At 36.2% G+C, this 17,213-nt stretch overlaps 1 protein-coding gene across 1 annotated transcript in view; it reads right to left on the bottom strand.

Annotated features, from left to right (window-relative positions):
- Nucleotides 1–17,213, bottom strand: part of LOC103508662 (paired box protein Pax-6-like) — a 94,524-nt gene that overhangs the window by 35,759 nt on the left and 41,552 nt on the right. Inside the window, exon 6 of the mRNA XM_026823202.1 lies at nt 7,053–7,233. Coding sequence (XP_026679003.1) covers nt 7,053–7,233 — 181 coding nt within the window. The remainder of the gene's footprint in view (nt 1–7,052; nt 7,234–17,213) is intronic.

The raw sequence follows: 17,213 nt of genomic DNA, 5'->3' as shown, positions 1-17,213 counted from the left end.
CTCTCTCTCTCTCTCTCTCTCTCTCTCTCTCTCTCTCTCTCTCTCTCTCTCTCTCTCTCTCTCTTTTTTTTCTCTCTCCCTCCCTCTCTCTCTCCCTCCCTCTCTCTGTGTCTCTCTCTCTCTGTGTGTCTCTCTCTCTATCTCTCTCTCTCTCTCTCTCTCTCTTTCTTTCTATCTGACTAATAAATTCATCAATTTTCCCTTCCTATTCCTATTTGTTCTACTATTGTCGTTTGCATATTACTCTCTTTTTCACTGCATCTCCTCCAGAGCCACACAGGCTAATGTAGGTAGAAATCAATACATCCAATTATACAGGTAAACTCCACATGTGGTGGTGAACTTTTTTGTGAAACAGATAGACAAACCCCCACAGTACAAATCTAAAGGTATTCCTCCTCGTAAAAAGCTGCTGAAAAGCTCCACTTTACTTTCGTGAAAAGATCCCAGCGGGAGATTTTTCCATTCAGGAAAAACTCTACCGAACTTTAGGAAAATAAATCCCCCATTTTCCACTCCTCCTATGAACAGACTTAGCTCTTAGGTATGTTTGTAACTTGGGGTATTCCTCCTCGTAAAAAGCTGCTGAAAAGCTCCACTTTACTTTCGTGAAAAGATCCCAGCGGGAGATTTTTCCATTCAGGAAAAAGTCTACCCAACTTTAGGAAAATAAATCCCCCATTTTCCACTCCTCCTATGAACAAACTTAGCTCTTAGGTTTGTTTTTAACTTGTGTTTTTGTGTTGTTTTTATTGCCTTATTTAGTTGTTTTTACATTCATCAAATGCGATTTTTTTAATTAGGTTTCTAACTTTCCCCTCCTGTATTTTGAGGTAAAGTGATGTAAATATACCTACCTAGTACCTACATAGAAGCCGTATGAGATGATTAGGTATATGTACGGGTAAGTAGGTATAGAAAATGCTACTCTTCCCTTTTTATATAATCTAGGTACCGTATATGTTTTTTTTTTACCTTTCAAAGAAATTATTTGTAAGTACCTGCTCATACTTGAATTTGAATACCTGCATAATTATCCAGGTATTCAAATTCAAGCATTGAGCTTCACTTCACTTGGGAGGTAGGAGAAGAAAAGGAGGAGGAGGAGAAGAAAGGGCAAGGAGGACAAGGAAAGAACGACTATGGGAAATGAAGAGAAAGGTATGACGGATAACAGAGAAGGAGAGAAGAAAATATAGGAGGAGAAAAAGGAGGAGGAGGAAAAAAGAAACAAAAAATAGTGAGGAATGCTAAAGATTGAGAAAAAGGAGGAGAAAATGAAAGGAGAAGGAAAGGAAGACCAAATAGACACTATGGAGCAGTTGCAAATGAGTAAAAATTATAAATAAATGGTCGATTCCTATGTAAAAAGATGGGAAAACGAGGTCAAAACTCCGAAAAATAACTGTAAAAAGTCGAAAATTCAATTTTTATTTTCCGCTCTAATGAAAGAGTTGAAATATGTGTGACGTCAGACTTTACGCAGTTGTTTTTTTCGTCCGTTAGGTAGCGCCACTATGCAAGCGCGCTAGCTTACTTCTATTCAGTCCCATCATTGCAACACTCAAGGGTTTTTGCTTTCCAAGCCTTATGTTAAATTCAAAACCCTGAAAATTAGTCAGATTTCAGCACACAGACATATGAGTACATAATACTTGGGAAAAGTCAGTTGGCGCTTAGGAAATTCAGTATGTAGGTATTTAAATATTTGGAAATCTATGTAGTTGTGCATAATTATGTAGTCGCCAAGGTTATATCTTCTTGCTCGTAAGTTATTTACCTACCTCTGTACAAGTTATTTAGGTTTCTATATTGAAAAGAATTTCTTGTTCTTTCTACAAAAAAAAATATATATATTTATTTCTCCTCTTTATGTAGTTGTGCATAATTATGTAGTCGCCAAGGTTATATCTTCTTGCTCGTAAGTTATTTACCTACCTCTGTACAAGTTATTTAGGTAGCTATATTGAAAAGAATTGCTTGTTCTTTCTACAAAAAAAAAAAATATTTCTCCTCTCGTACTTACAGTAGGTATTTTCTATTCTTTCCTGAATTTCTACAGAGTATAATAAGAGAAGCTCTTCAGATCCTAATGAGTAGGTAATACAAAAAATGATGCCACAGTATAAGTACAGATAGGTACTTGAGAGAAATTGTTCAACATTCATTTTATTTCCTCCTGCAAAAGTTTCCCTTTTTTTAACGAAATAGGTAATTTCTTTTCTGTCCGTTTGGCATAAGGTAGAGAATTTTTTCATGGGATTTCTGTCAAAAAAAAATGCAATAGGTACCTACCTACTGAAAAAAGAAACTGAAAGGTAGATACAATTTTAATGAAGTCCTCTGGATTTTACTCTCAAAATGTTTTGAGGACTGCAAAATTCAACCAAATTAGTTAAAGGACTATATTTCTACATCTAATACGTAAGTACATGCCTATATTGCCTATGTACATTTCTTTGCCAGGTCTCCTTTTTTTAATATAAATAGATAGGTTAAGAAATTGAAATCCTAAATTAATTACCTACCTGATTATGTTAATCAAGCATATTTTTTATGGATTTTTTAAAAAAAAAAAAAAAAAAAAAAAAAAAAAAATGCAATACCTACCTACCTACTGAAAAAAGAAACTGAAAGGTAGATACAATTTTAATTAAGTCCTCTGGATTTTACTCTCAAAATTATTTGAGGACTGCAAAATTCAACCAAATTAGTTAAAGGACTATATTTCTACATCTAATACGTAAATACGTAAGTACATGCCTATATTGCCTATGTACATTTCTTTGCCAGGTCTCCTTTTTTTAATGTAAATAGATAGGTTAAGAAATTGAAATCCTAAATTAATTACCTACCTGATTATGTTAATCAAGCATATTACCCTAAACGTTTAAAAATGTCATCATTAGGAAAACCGTTTTTCGTAAATAGGGTTTTCAAAAACTTCCATGTTAGTCAAAAGATTCGTTCAAAGTATAAATTTCATTTCTTGAAAATCTTGTTGACAGTTCTAGCTCTACCATTTTGCCACAACAATAAGAACTTTTTAAAAACTTCACAGTTACCATGCCACTCGATTGTTACGACAGGTCACAAAAACTGAAGCCGTAGAAAATTGTCAAGTTTAAACACAGGTTCGTAACACATAGTTCCTTCGCCATTTTAACATTTTCAAAACGAAGAGCTAGAGATTTTTCCTTTCATTGCATAAGTGGTTAACTGTTTTCGTTGGGGTTGGTTGGTGCTCTAGTTAAGTTAAAGGGAGGACTGGTTATCAGTATGATCTTTTATTAAAAGGTTAAAGGGAGGACAAAAAAAAAAGATCTTTTTTTAAATGCAAGAAACTTTGATTAAAACTAATGTTGGCATGTTTGATACTTTTATCATTACAAATTACAAAACCTAACGTTATTAGTGGAGATGCCAAAACTCCATTTCCTTTTTCAGGTGAAGGTAGGTAATATTTACTTCAATTGACTTGACGTTTACTCGTATATTTATCTATAAACCCCAAAATAAAGATTAGTGGAGATGCCAGAACTTCCACTAGTCTTCCACACGTGTACTCCACTACTCCTATACTTTTGTTAGTGGAGATGCCAAAATTCCCGATGTACTTACTATTGTACACAAGTAATGTGAGGTTTTTAATGACGTCTGACAATATTTATACATAACTCGGATTATCTGTGAGGTATATTATAAGGAAGTGATATAATCTATTATTATTATTATGATAATATTTTATGACAGACCTTATTAGGTACTCCGGTGCCATCATTATCAGCTGCTGTGAAAATGGCCAACGAGTAAAAGATGTGTGTCTAATTCACGATTTTACTACCTAACATTTGTTTTAATTACCTACTTAATTATCATACCTACCTATATTCCTTATTTATTATCTCATCTAAATCACCTTAATGGACATGTCTTTGGTAACCTCCTCTGGTTTCTCTCCTTTTTGGTTGGTTATCCCCTCTTCAACCTAACCACCTTTCTTTTCTCATCTTCCAACCTTAATTTTGTTGAGTCCTCCTTACATACTATAAAGTTACTATGGTCTGACTCACCGACAAACAACCTCAAGTCTGGTATAGGTATTATGGGGGAAATATTTGAAGAATGTCCTGGGTTACAATTTCTCTCAGTGGCGAACTCTTCATATAATTCAATCTGAATACAATTAAATAAATTATTTATTATTTTTATAAATCGTAATATCTAATATCCTATAGTAATGGCAATATATCCACTCAGTTTTCTAGATGTTTTAAGTTGTGAAAATCAAAATAAAGTGTTCACTCGAAATAGCATCGCTATTCAATCTGATAAAAGCAACCATACATCTTAGAAGACGCTTTATAGGTACAGGACATTTGCGACGAGAAGAATACGTGGTATACTGACAACATGCACAGATGAGCACACAAAAGAGATCAAGAAGGCAATCTACCTATTTCCAATACAATTCAGACTTTTTAAGCCTCTCTTTTTTCACAAGCCTCCACTGAAAACTTTGAGAGATTTTATAATTCCAAAACGGATTAGACTTGAGAAACATCGCTGTACTGTCACTTTAGAGCTCAAAAAGAAAAAAAAAAAATCATCGATGGAAAAAATAAGTGCTGAATACACCAGGGACGCCATTTTGAAAAAAAAAAAAGAAATCCACCGTCCATGATATTAAAAACGGATGTGGGTAATTACAGCAGTATTGCCTCTGGGGACCACTGTTACGCCCCAGCTTTTTCCAAATAAAGAAAGACTTGTAGAAAACAGATCTCGAATTGAAAATTGCCCAGGGTTTTCCCAACATGGTGGGCTCAGAGCAAAGTAAATATATTTTTTCCAGTAAGAGGGTTGTTTTGTTTTGCATAGCCATCACGTCCACAGCATTTGTCTGCATTTTTCATGAGCTTTTGTTGAAAGGCAAGTGGAGTTGTTGAGTTGTGTTGTATACTTACAGAGGTTCGGTTATTATTTTGTTCTCCGTTTTGAATTCTCTACGGAGTGCTTGTGTTTTTCGGGTTTGCATGAGGGAGAGGAAAGTTTGAGCTTTTTCCGAGTGTGTGGAGAGTGGTTGGAAGTTTTTCTCTGGAATCCGCTTATAAATAATGTACTGGTAAGCTTGTGTTGAGAAAACTGTGTTTCCTCTAAGGAGAAATCTGGACTATGGAGGTTCGCCAATTCTCTCTCTCTCCTCTTTCTCTCTCTATCTCTCTCTCTCTTTTTCTCTCTCCCTCTCTCTCTCTCTCTCTCTGTGTGTCTCTATCTCTCTCCCTCTCTCTCTCTCTTTCTCTCTCTCCCTCTCTCTGTCTCTCTCTCTCTTTCTCTTTCTTTCTATCTGACTAATAAATTCATCAATTTTCCCTTCCTATTCCTAGTTGTTCTACTATTGTCGTTTGCATATTACTCTCTTTTTCACTGCATCTCCTCCAGAGCCACACAGGCTAATGTAGGTAGAAATCAATATATCCAATTATACAGGTAAACTCCACATGTGGTGGTGAACTTTTTTGTGAATTGGAGCAGTTGCAAATGAGTAAAAATTATAAATAAATGGTCGATTCCTATGTAAAAAGATGGGAAAACGAGGTCAAAACTCCGAAAAAATAACTGTAAAAGGTCGAAAATTCAATTTTTATTTTCCGCTCTAATGAAAGAGTTGAAATGTGTGTGACGTCAACTTTACGCAGTTGTTTTTTTCGTCCGTTAGGTAGCGCCACTATGCAAGCGCGCTACCTTAGGAGCAGAAAGAACTGCGCAGAAACGTATGCGCACAAACACATTAATGCGTTGCCTGCGAGGGAGCTTTGCTCGGGACATTTGATGTGACGTCATCGAAGAAACGTATGCGCACAAACACATTAATGCGTTGCCTGCGAGGGAGCTTTGCTCGGGACATTTGATGTGACGTCATCGCCTATGGGAGCGTATGCCGTGACGTCAAAATTCACGATATACCGGCATTTTTTTAATCGATTTATCTCGGGATCTACATAGAAAAAGAAAATTCCGTTGGTCCTCGTTCTTCCTGCTCTATGACTTTAACATCACCCAAGTAAGCGCAACTAATCTATTACGAAGGTGACGTCATCGCCTATGGGAGCGTATGCCGTGACGTCAAAATTCACGATATACCGGCATTTTTTTAATCGATTTATCTCGGGATCTAGAAGTCGTAGAAGAAAAAGAAAATTCCGTTGGTCCTCGTTCTTCCTGCTCTATGACTTTGAAACATCACCCAAGTAAGGGCAACTGATCTATTACGAAATGTAATAAGAGGGATGGAAGAAAGGACTGAGGAGAAGAGTTGGACACATAATCAAGGTTAGGGAGAGAGGGAAGGATCAAGGGTAAGGGAGGGGAGGGGAAGGAGAAGGAAAGGGAAAAGAAAGAGATATTGAGTGAGAACGGGGAAATATTAAGTTACCATGCCACTCGATTGTTACGACAGGTCACAAAAACTGAAGCCGTAGAAAATTGTCAAGTTTAAACACAGGTTCGTAACACATATATGTAGTTCCTTCGCCCTTTCCCTGTGTAACATATTTCCCTAACCCCAATGTTAAATACCTATGCTCTAACTATCAGATATCAATGCAGATAGAGCGTGTAATTTTGATGTCATTTCTGTATAATTATATTTGTCACGATTCATGAGTCCTTGACGGCAAATTTAGGCAGAATTAAGGAAAGAAAAATCCGCCACACAAGAATTGGAATGTTTGGGCGTTTCCACATTCCTGTATTTCCATTTCACGCGATTGTATCTATAATTCCTACCTTATGGCTATTTCGAGTACCTACCTATGTGGCGTTCGTAACCAAAATCAATTACCTACAAACATATCTAATACCTATTTAGATATTTTTAAAATTTGAGATAGGGAAGGTACCTACAAAAAAGTACAAGGATAACTTTGAAAAATTAATAGCTCCTCTCTAAAGGGAACTTAGCTAAAAACCATGAGATAAGGGAAGGTACACAAAAAAAGGATTTCTTTGAAAAACCATGCAAGAAAGAGTACAAAACACGGATGACTTACGCTAGGAATATTGTCGTTATTGCAAACACCTTCCGCCAGCAAACGGTCGCGGATCTCCCACGCGAATATCGACGGACATTCGCGCTTGTAATCCGCTATTTTGGTAACTACGCCGTTGGTGGCCACGCGAGGCTTGGAGCCGCCTATCGCCCGCGGCTTTATCGATCCAGTCTCGTAATATCTGAAAACAGAAGTAGAATAGAATAAAATATAATAAAATAAGAAGAAAATTCGTCTTCACGTGACTAAATTCAGTCGTTATTTAGTCAAATATTTTCTTCTTATTTTAGTCATAATTTAGTACTTGACATGGTATCCCGTTTCCAATGTTTAGAATAGAATAGAATATATACCCTGTTTATACTGCCGAAATGAGACTGAATAGTCCCTTTACTCCCGCAGTAGGGTGGTCCCTATTTTTCAAAAGTTCTAAATTAAAGACGAGTACCGCAGTCTAAACAAGGTTTTTTGTATTTGGTACAGAATAAATTCACAAATTATAAATAAAAACCTGGCTTAAATTTAAAAAAAAGGGGAAAAGGAGAAAGCGCACCGAACAACAAAATTATAAATAAAAACCTGGCTTAAATTTAAAAAAAGGGGGATAAGGAGAAAGCGCACCGAACAACAAATGAATTCGAAATAATTTAGACACACCACGACGAATTTTTGGCAAATTGTAATTTATTTTCGGCGCTTTAATATACGTACGGAAAGTACAAGTGCGCTGTGTGGTTTATTTTGAGACGCGAAAATATATAATTGCAATGAATTCGACAGGGTGAAATGGGTAGACACTTGGATGAGTTGGATTGGTTCCATACAGTGATGGTAAATAAGAGTGTGTTTTAGATTGTGATTGGATTCATTAGATTGATGGTTAAGAGTAAGAGATACATAGATCAACCAAGTTTTTCAAAGCTTTCAAGGCCTTTCGATAGGTAGGTACCTTTATGTTTTGTGGAATCTAAATTCGTTTCAAAATTTGCATACTCACCAAATTAGGTATTTAGTTGAGATGTTTACTCATTTATCAAATAACTCACGTTTTCATGTGAAACCTCTGATGTTACCTAGATGAAAATGCCAATATTCAAATGCACTTGTCTACAAGATCAGAATTTTTCAGCTCTCCAATATCAATGTGGACTATTTACCCCACAATTAATTTTACACTCACCCTGTATGAGTACAATTAGACACGTTTACCCATTTATCAAATAACTCACATTTTCATGTGAAACCTCTGATGTTACCTAGATGAAAATGCCAATATTCAAATGCACTTGTCTACAAGATCAGAATTTTTCAGCTCTCCAATATCAATGTGGACTATTTACCCCACAATTAATTTTACACTCACCCTGTATGAGTACAATTAGACACGATTTGTTTAATTCGGAATAACTTCAATCAATCACACGTTCCGTCCAATTAAATCAAAATGTGCATTTTCGAATTTCTACAATAAATAACGTCTCCGGACACCGGGTTAATTAACGTTCGGCCATTGGATGAGATTTTCTAATTTGGACATGAAAGGAAAACTAAGTGGACTCGGAGCCAAACCGCAAAATTGGATTGCTCAAATATGAAGAATTTCTCAAAATGAAAACCAAAGAAGGGTACCTACCATCAATTTACAAAAAGGTCAATTCCTCATACGAAATTTCTTATTCTTCAGTGTGAGATATTTCTAAATGTAAGTAAGTATTAGAATAGAAGTGATCCTTTTGTGTACCCCAGTTAAGGGTGACTGACTATTCAATTACATATATTTGCCCGTTACTCCATTTGGTTTACCCTTCCTCAGAGTACATTTTGAGGTGACGCCACTTCTCCCCTCTGCTCTTTGTATTGTACTTTTTATTCAACTCGATATCCGAAGATGTAAAACTGAAACTTCACAAAGAACTACATACCTACACTGAATTAACCACAAATTATATCGCACTCTATCTTTATGTCCCATACGAAAGAAAAGAGTTGTAGTGCGTCAAAAATGATTGGATATCAACAAACATGTATAAACGCTCATGTATTTATCTCGAAATGTCAATTTAATGAAATTATTTTCAAGAAATCCACCGACAGATTATTTACATGTAAGAATTACTCGTACATGTGATCAAAGTGTGTGTGAGTTTTACAAGAGCAAACTTTAACCGTGGGAATAACACGTTGATCATAAGAGAGAAATATAACATTAACATGATCATTTGAAATGAACCAGAATTGCCTGGGATAGAGTATTAAATAGGTACCAATTTATCAATAATTTGTAAGATGGCATTAATAAATTGGAAATCCATAAGTCCAACGATTAGGTGACAAAAGGAAGACTTTGTAAAACCTCGTGCTTAGTGGAGACGCCAAAACTCCAAACCTCAAATTGCTTTCACTATCTAATGAACATAATCATCTTTTTGCCACCTTGTTTCTCCATTCAAAAAAGTCAAAATTCCAGAGATATATTTCTTTCTATCCCATCACCACTGAATTCCACCCATCCACCATCTCCCTAAGGTTGATTTGCAATGGTGTTGAAAAGAATGAAGTTCTCTGGAATGTCAAAAGTCCAGAGGGCAAAAGGTGGAATAAATTGCTATCGGAGGGAGACTAGCTGTTATGAAAAATGCTTTCGATTCTCATTTCTTTCCGTCAACTTCAGCCCCCAATTTTCCTCGTGTCTTTCCACTTTTCACCCCATGAAATTTTTACCCCAAGGTTTTGACTCTTTTCATCCTTGAAGTTCGGAGAACGTCAGCGTGTCAGAATGCTCACTTCTCACTGGTGAAATGCTCGTGAGGAATTTTAAGTTGAAACTTCAGGCCTTCAGGGGCAATTTGGAGGGTTGTCTTTGATGGAACTCAGGGGTGGTGGAGAGAGTTTTTGATGCTGAAAGTGATGGAAATATTGAATTGTATATCACATAAGTAGAGCTGTATTTTATTATCGACCTCTGTGGGGTACTTTCGCCAATTTTCAACTTCAATATACCCTGGCTGCAAAAGCATATTCCATGGTAAACAAATATATTAAAACATCTCCCTGAGAGACAGACTCTTTTAATTCTTGGAATTTTTCAGCAAAAAATAGCAAATTTTCAATCAGAGGCCGGCTCTCTTTGAAATAACCACCGACTTAACATGATTCTCATACCTCACCATTTTCTGAATGTTTTCTTATATAATTATTTATCATACCTTAACTCGTATACCTACATAATTTTCCACTATCTATCTACTAAACTTTACTAGTTCTTTGTTCAAAGTTTCTTTTTCAGGGTCAAAACTTTAGCTTCATTTCTCAAAAGAATGGGGAGGAGGGAAGTGATTACTAAGCTTTCTTTATCATTTCAAATCTAATTTATTCTCTGTTATCAAGAAATTTCCCTAACTTTTTGAGGATTACTTGAGTAAGTTTCTCGGAATCTTTCAATAATGGTGCATTTTTTACTGAGAATAAGCTTTCGTAAATCGGTAATACGTAGATTTTTTCTTCTCTTTCTCTTTCTTTTTCTTCTTCTTCGTAATCTTGATTTCTTTCAAATAAGTTTCTCCAATGTACCTAGGTACATTTTTCTCAGAACTTAAAAAAAAAAACACCCCCTACCTGCCTGTTTGAAGAAAAGGCGAAAAAAATTAAGGTCAAGAAATTCATTGAAAAACTAATTGGAGGAGCTAAAAAAAGTTCCAAACAAAAGCTTCGGGGGTGTGCTCAATATTGTACCCTCTTACTCAATACTTGAGGTTAATGAACAAACAAAAGTAGGTATACTAAACAAAAACAAAAGTATACCAAACAAAGAACAAAAAGTACGTACAAGTACCATTAGTATACACAGAGGTACCTCGTATTCGAGTAGGTATGACAGTGAAAAGCTTTCATCTTGGTGTCTCACCAACTTTACAAGTTGTCTAACACTCTGACGAATTGTTTTAAAGCTTAATTAATACATCCTTCAGTTTCAGGCAAACTATCTAATGACCATAAAATTGACCATTTAAATACTAACCTTTGATACCTTGGGTGATTCCATTTACCTATTAGAGTTATTGCTCTCTGTATTAGGTATTACGTAAGTAATTCGTAATAGGTTGGTAGTGTAGATTACAAATTTTCCGGTAAAACAGTTTTACCTCCCTCTTTTTCCCTCGCTTTCTTGCCTTCAGAATAAATTCACCCCTCAATCTCTATCTATATTATCTCTTTCTCCTCTTCCCTTATCTTTCACAATCTTTTCCACTTTTCCTTGCTCCTTCCCGTTCTTCCACTTCTGTTTCTACTCTCGTTCAACTGGGGGATAGTTGGAAGAGAGGATGGAATTCTCGTCTTCATTCCTCCTCTTCCTCCTCCTTCTCCTCCTCATCCTCTTAATCCTCCCTCTTCTCTTTCTTCTCCTCCTTTTTTCGCCGCGTCGTTCCTGAGGATTTTAATCTTCCATCTTTGCGCCTCCTTTTTCCCATCCAAGCACGAAATATTGGATTTTACTTTCCAAATAATATTAAAGCTAAAAAGAGCTTTAAATCCCCTCTCTTATTCCCTGCTAAAGTTTCCTCGTTCCTCCTAGTCTGCAAGCTTTTAGAGATGGAAATAATGGTGAAGACGAAAAACGTTGGAAAGAAAAATATGGAATCACAATGCTCCGATTCAATGCGTTAAAGCTTTGTTTGCATTGATTTTCTAGTTTCTACTGATTTATTCCCTTAATTTCATATTTTTTAGCCGACTCTATTGCTAGGTGAAAAATAGCTTGAACATTTTACCTACCTAGGTAGTACAAAATCACCACAGTTCTAGTAGATGACAGATCAGCAAATTAAAGAGAAAGTGTTAGCTTTGAAAAATTAGGACCGACTTCGACTCGAACACCCAATTTTCAAATTGAGAGTCATGGACGTTAACCCCGCTAATACACTACGCTGTATGCTGTAGTCACCTTTGGCACCTGATCCACGGCTAAGAGACGATTGGGCAACTCTCGACATTTGCTACTTTTACCTCAATCTTCACCACTGATGATATAAAATTCCCTTCTGAATCACCGTGTCTAACGAAAAATTCCCTCGCCTTCACTTCTCAACATTTCCCTCTACACGCCTTCTTTATTTGAACGTCCCTCTCGAACTTTGCGACGTAAACGAGGGATAAAACGAGGTGAAGGGTCGTAAGGAGAGGGAAATAGGGGAAAAATACTACTTGTGTACAAATAAAAAATCTTGTTATAAATATGTTAATCTTGCGGGCAAAGTTGTCAGACGGGCGGCTTCTTTCATTTGAATACTCCAAGTCAACAAACGGCGACTTTGCCGGACATCTTGCCCTGAGCCGCCTAAGTGTCATACGATTGTCATTCCGGCTCAACAGATAAAATTAATTACGAGTGACGAAATTTGAATTGATTCAAATCCCCGTGGGTCTGATCTTGGTTAAGATTGTCTGGCACATAGGTAGGTAGTTAGGTAAAGGTACTACATAAGAATACCATACACAGTGGCTAGTTAGTAAAGTACCTATTAGAAGTTTAAGCCAAAATATTTCAAAGGATTTATTGCCAGCCTGATAAGTTTGGAGGGTAGCGCTTCTCCCCGTGGGTCTGATCTTGGTTAAGATTGTCTGGCACATAGGTAGGTAGTTAGGTAAAGGTACTACATAAGAATACCATACACAGTGACTAGTTAGTAAAGTACATATTAGATCGGCAAAAAGTTTAAGCCAAAATATTTCAAAGGATTTATTGCCAGCCTGATAAGTTTGGAGGGTAGCGCGTCTAATACCTTATAAGCGCTAGGTCCCGGGTTCAATTCTCGTACGGGGTAGATTATATCCTAAACAGATGAGGTTCGTTGGCTTTCTTTTATCCTGTCTTCCTTCTCTCTTCTTTTTCGGGACGATAAGACCTTAGCAGATTCAGAAATATCCTCTGGAGTAAGTTAGACTAAAAATGGCCAAAGAAGGAGCTTTCAAAGTCTTTCATGTTTCATGGTGTTTTCAGTAAAGATTAAAGAGTTGGTAGTGTTTGACTCGTACTGATGTTAATATTTACTCTGACTATGTGAAGTATTGTAAAGGTTAGTGGTGATATAGTGACATGTTTCTGCTTTTCTGGTGACAACTTTTATCACATCAACACATTGTTCCCAGGATGTACCCATGTAAATAATGTACGTATGATGTGGACTCTGTGGTAACATGAACTAAATACACGATGTTGTATACATATTAGATAGATAGTATAGATAGGTACCCTTAAAAAAGTCGAACTTAAGTGAAAACTTCAGAAATGTTGACATTGGAGGTACTTTTGGGCCTATTGTTATCCAACAGATTGGTTTGGTCTTTTTCCTGTCTGTTCTAAAAAAAAAAATAATAATAATAAATAATAAAAAAAAATGAGAGTCATTTCTGTTCTACAGAATTCTAGACAATTAGCCACGATAAGACCTTAGCAGATTCAGAAATATCCTCTGGAGTAAGTTAGACTAAAAATGGCCAAAGAAGGAGCTTTCAAAGTCTTTCATGGTGTTTTCAGTAAAGATTAAAGAGTTGGTAGTGTTTGACTTGTACTGATGTTAATATTTACTCTGACTATGTGAAGTATTGTAAAGGTTAGTCGTGATATAGTGACATGTTTCTGCTTTTCTGGTGACAATTTTTATCACATCAAAACATTGTTCCCAGGATGTACCCATGTAAATAATGTACGTATGATGTGGACTCTGTGGTAACATGAACTAAATACACCATGTTGTATACATATTAGATAGATAGTATAGATAGGTACCCTTAAAAAAGTCGAACTTAAATGAAAACTTCAGAAATGTTGACATTGGAGGTACTTTTGGGCTTATTAGCTCTTTCCCCGTACTTCCTATTTATTTGATGTGTCTCCCAATTAAGTAATTCGACAGACAGAAACGGGAAAACGTTTGAAAAAATCTCCAAGACCTTTTCCTCCCGTACCGAGTTGTCTCGTTATTTACACATGACGAGACAATTCATTATTCCCGATATAGGAGGAGGAAGAAGAAGGTTCTGTCATTTCACTTTGATCCCGGAATAAGTTGTGTCTCCTGTCTCTTTGTACCCACTTTCCCTTTAACTTCCCTATCCATTACTCCGCTGGAATATTTGTAATACTTTGTATCGAGTCACGTGTCTGGTACATATTTTATATCGCCCTGCCACACCACCAATATATACCCCCTACTCAATCACGCGCTTTTTATGTCTCAATTAGAAACAAGAGGATTTTTTTTATTTATCTCTCTCGACAATTAGCCTTTCAACAAAATTATATTTCACACTACGATTGTGAAGGGTCGGGATCACACTTTGAGACAGTCAATAAGGTGTGTCCACACAGTCATAGTCGACGCCCGTCGATCGATGGGAATTTATTATGAATCGATGTGGATCGACATCGATCGATGGTTGAGGGAAATGTAATTAACATCAAAGAGATTTGACACACGCAGTTCGGAGAGTTGAAGAGGAGAAAAAATGCTGCACCCATACCAACACCAATCTATCCCAGAATATTCAGTCCTCAGAGGAACTTTATTTGGAAGAAAAAGAGTCAATAATCCAAGAATGGACCCTCTCGATTCTCAGTTGAAGAAGACATGTCTTGTGTTTTGAAAAACTGGAATCTCGTGGAGAAAATTGGAAAATTCTGTACTTACTCCGGATGGTTTGGTCCATCTATACATACCTAGTAAATTTGGTCGGGCAGATTAGTTTTAATAAGTCCTTTTTAATTTGACCAATAAATTGTCCCAGGTCACTTAGGTGTGTACCTTCAAAAGACCAACAAAAGGTACCTACTGGATGATGAAATTACAGAAGCTTAGGTACATTACTTTCGAATGAACCCCTACAGGTACCTAATGCCTACCACCAATCTCACATAATATAATTAATCTTTTTTCTCATCTCAAGATTAAAATACTCATGTATCTAACTACATGTTTTGTATTTCAAGATCTACAGATTTTTTTATATCCAAAATATTGAATATTATAATAATCTCGAGTCCTCTGTCTTATTCAAAACCCGGGTTTTTCTCTGTCCTTCTGAAATAATACATACATACAGGGTGTTTAGATTTTCCCCACAATCCAACCTGTAAACACGGATTAAATGGAATCTTAGATAGGTCATTGGTTCAAATCAACCAAGAAAATTTCTTAATCCAAGAGTTAAACTAAATGATTGTGGTGCTGATCAATCTGATCATTTATAAATACATATTTAGGAAATAGATTCCCGCCCGGGGCGAACGATTTGTTCTCGGAACAGTGGGCTTTCTTCTATCCTGTCTCCCTTCTCTCTCCACTTTCGGGACTACAAGATCTTAGCAGTTACAGTTCCCTTTATCAAACCTCTTTCTTATAAAATTGAGGAAATTTAGCTAAAAGAGTATTATCTGCTTTAGCACTTTGAAATGAGTCACCCCGACCCCGTATAGATATACCTAGTTTTTGTACATGTTTCTAATAAATCGGCGGCATTTTTCATTATAATAAGCTCTCTAAAAAAATATACCTATTATATCAGAATAATAACATGTTGAATAAATAAAACCAGGAATGAAGATGTTTTTTATTTGGGAAAAAAATTAATACAACAAGGTTGATTGTGTTCCTGATGTTTGTCTAAATTGTTTACTCTACGAATTGTTTTGGTAACGGATCTCAAATTGAAAACCTATTGCTCCTCGAAAAACTTATTGCCCCTCGAAAAACTAACCAGTCACTGATCTAGCTGTATACCTAAATGTAGGAACAGTACAAGGAGGGTAAAATATGTTAAATTGGGTAAAATTTGTAATAGAGAAAAAATTGCAGTAAAAACGAGGACTTTTAACACTTTAATAGCAAGTACCTATACCTAACATACATCGAGCATTCGTGGGTGTATGATTGTCTGTACAGGCAACAGAGTGGGGAAAGTATAGGCAATATGTTTTTAAAAGTCCAATGGGTAATTTTCATGCGTTTTGGAGATTGGAGGAAGTGTTGAGAAATTCAGTGAAGTTTTCGGATCCAAAAACAAGAAGTCGGCTGTCACAGACATATCAATATAATATTTATGTAAATATCAAGCATATTTGAAGAACGATCTGAAATCTGAATATGAATATACGTATAGTTAGTTATCTATGTTTGTTTATAGCGATGTGTAGATAGTATAAAGCAGTGGTTCCCAACTGGTGGTCCGCGGACCACTAGGTGGTCCGCGGGCAGGTTTCAGGTGGTCCGCGAAGCCGTCCAATAATATATAGGTATATATTTTTTTTTCCTACTCCTGTAAATTTTCGGTTTTCCGTTGAAGATGTGCCAGAAGACATCCAGGAGGAGCTGGTTGTGAGCTTCAAAATGATACAAATTTAAAAGAATCTTACAGAGATACAGAGCTAGAACTTAGCCAACACAATTAAACCATGCATATCACAATTGGTAAAGGACATGCAAAAATCTCATTGAGGCAGCGTAGGTGTATCTTGAAGTTAAGCTTTTGTTAATAAAAATAAAACAACCCTTCTAACACTGTCTTGTTTCGTTGGAAAAATATTCAACTTTAGCATACGATTGATTTTTTTTGGGGGGGGGGGTGGTCCGCGAAGTGATCCTGATTTTCGGAAGTGGTCCGCCAGCCAAGGCTTATTGGGAACCCCTGGTATAAAGAATGCTGACATTCTGTAGTAACTACACTCAGAGATGCTTCCAGACGAAAGATGTTAGGTGTATTAAATTTATAGTAAACGTATAAATAATAGCTCTCTTTATTCTGATCTTTTCATTCATGGCCCTATGTTTGTTATTTTGTATTATGTAAAATAATCTGTTCAAGGATAGTGGATGATTTTGTATGAAATCTGCTCCATACATGATGAGCTAGTACTGACGAAAGGTTGAAAAATAACGGAAAAAGCTTAAGACAATAGCCTAGGTCTAGGTAAATAACAGTAATAGGTAGTATACAAGTTTAGTAACATATTATGTAAGTACGTCTGAACTTTGGGGACAGTTTTTGAGCTGAGAAAATTTGCTCTTAACCCTCTTTTGTTTGAATACAGATAAACAGATAAGAAAGATAAGATAAAGCTAATGTGCTCTACTGGGAAACAAAGCAAATCGACAAATTCCGCTATTT

This window comes from Diaphorina citri, unplaced genomic scaffold, assembly GCF_000475195.1.
Source record: "Diaphorina citri unplaced genomic scaffold, Diaci psyllid genome assembly version 1.1 scaffold421, whole genome shotgun sequence".
In the NCBI taxonomy this organism is placed as follows: domain Eukaryota; kingdom Metazoa; phylum Arthropoda; class Insecta; order Hemiptera; family Psyllidae; genus Diaphorina; species Diaphorina citri.
Note: the sequence above shows the minus strand (reverse complement) of the source record. Positions and strands in the feature narration are given on the sequence as shown.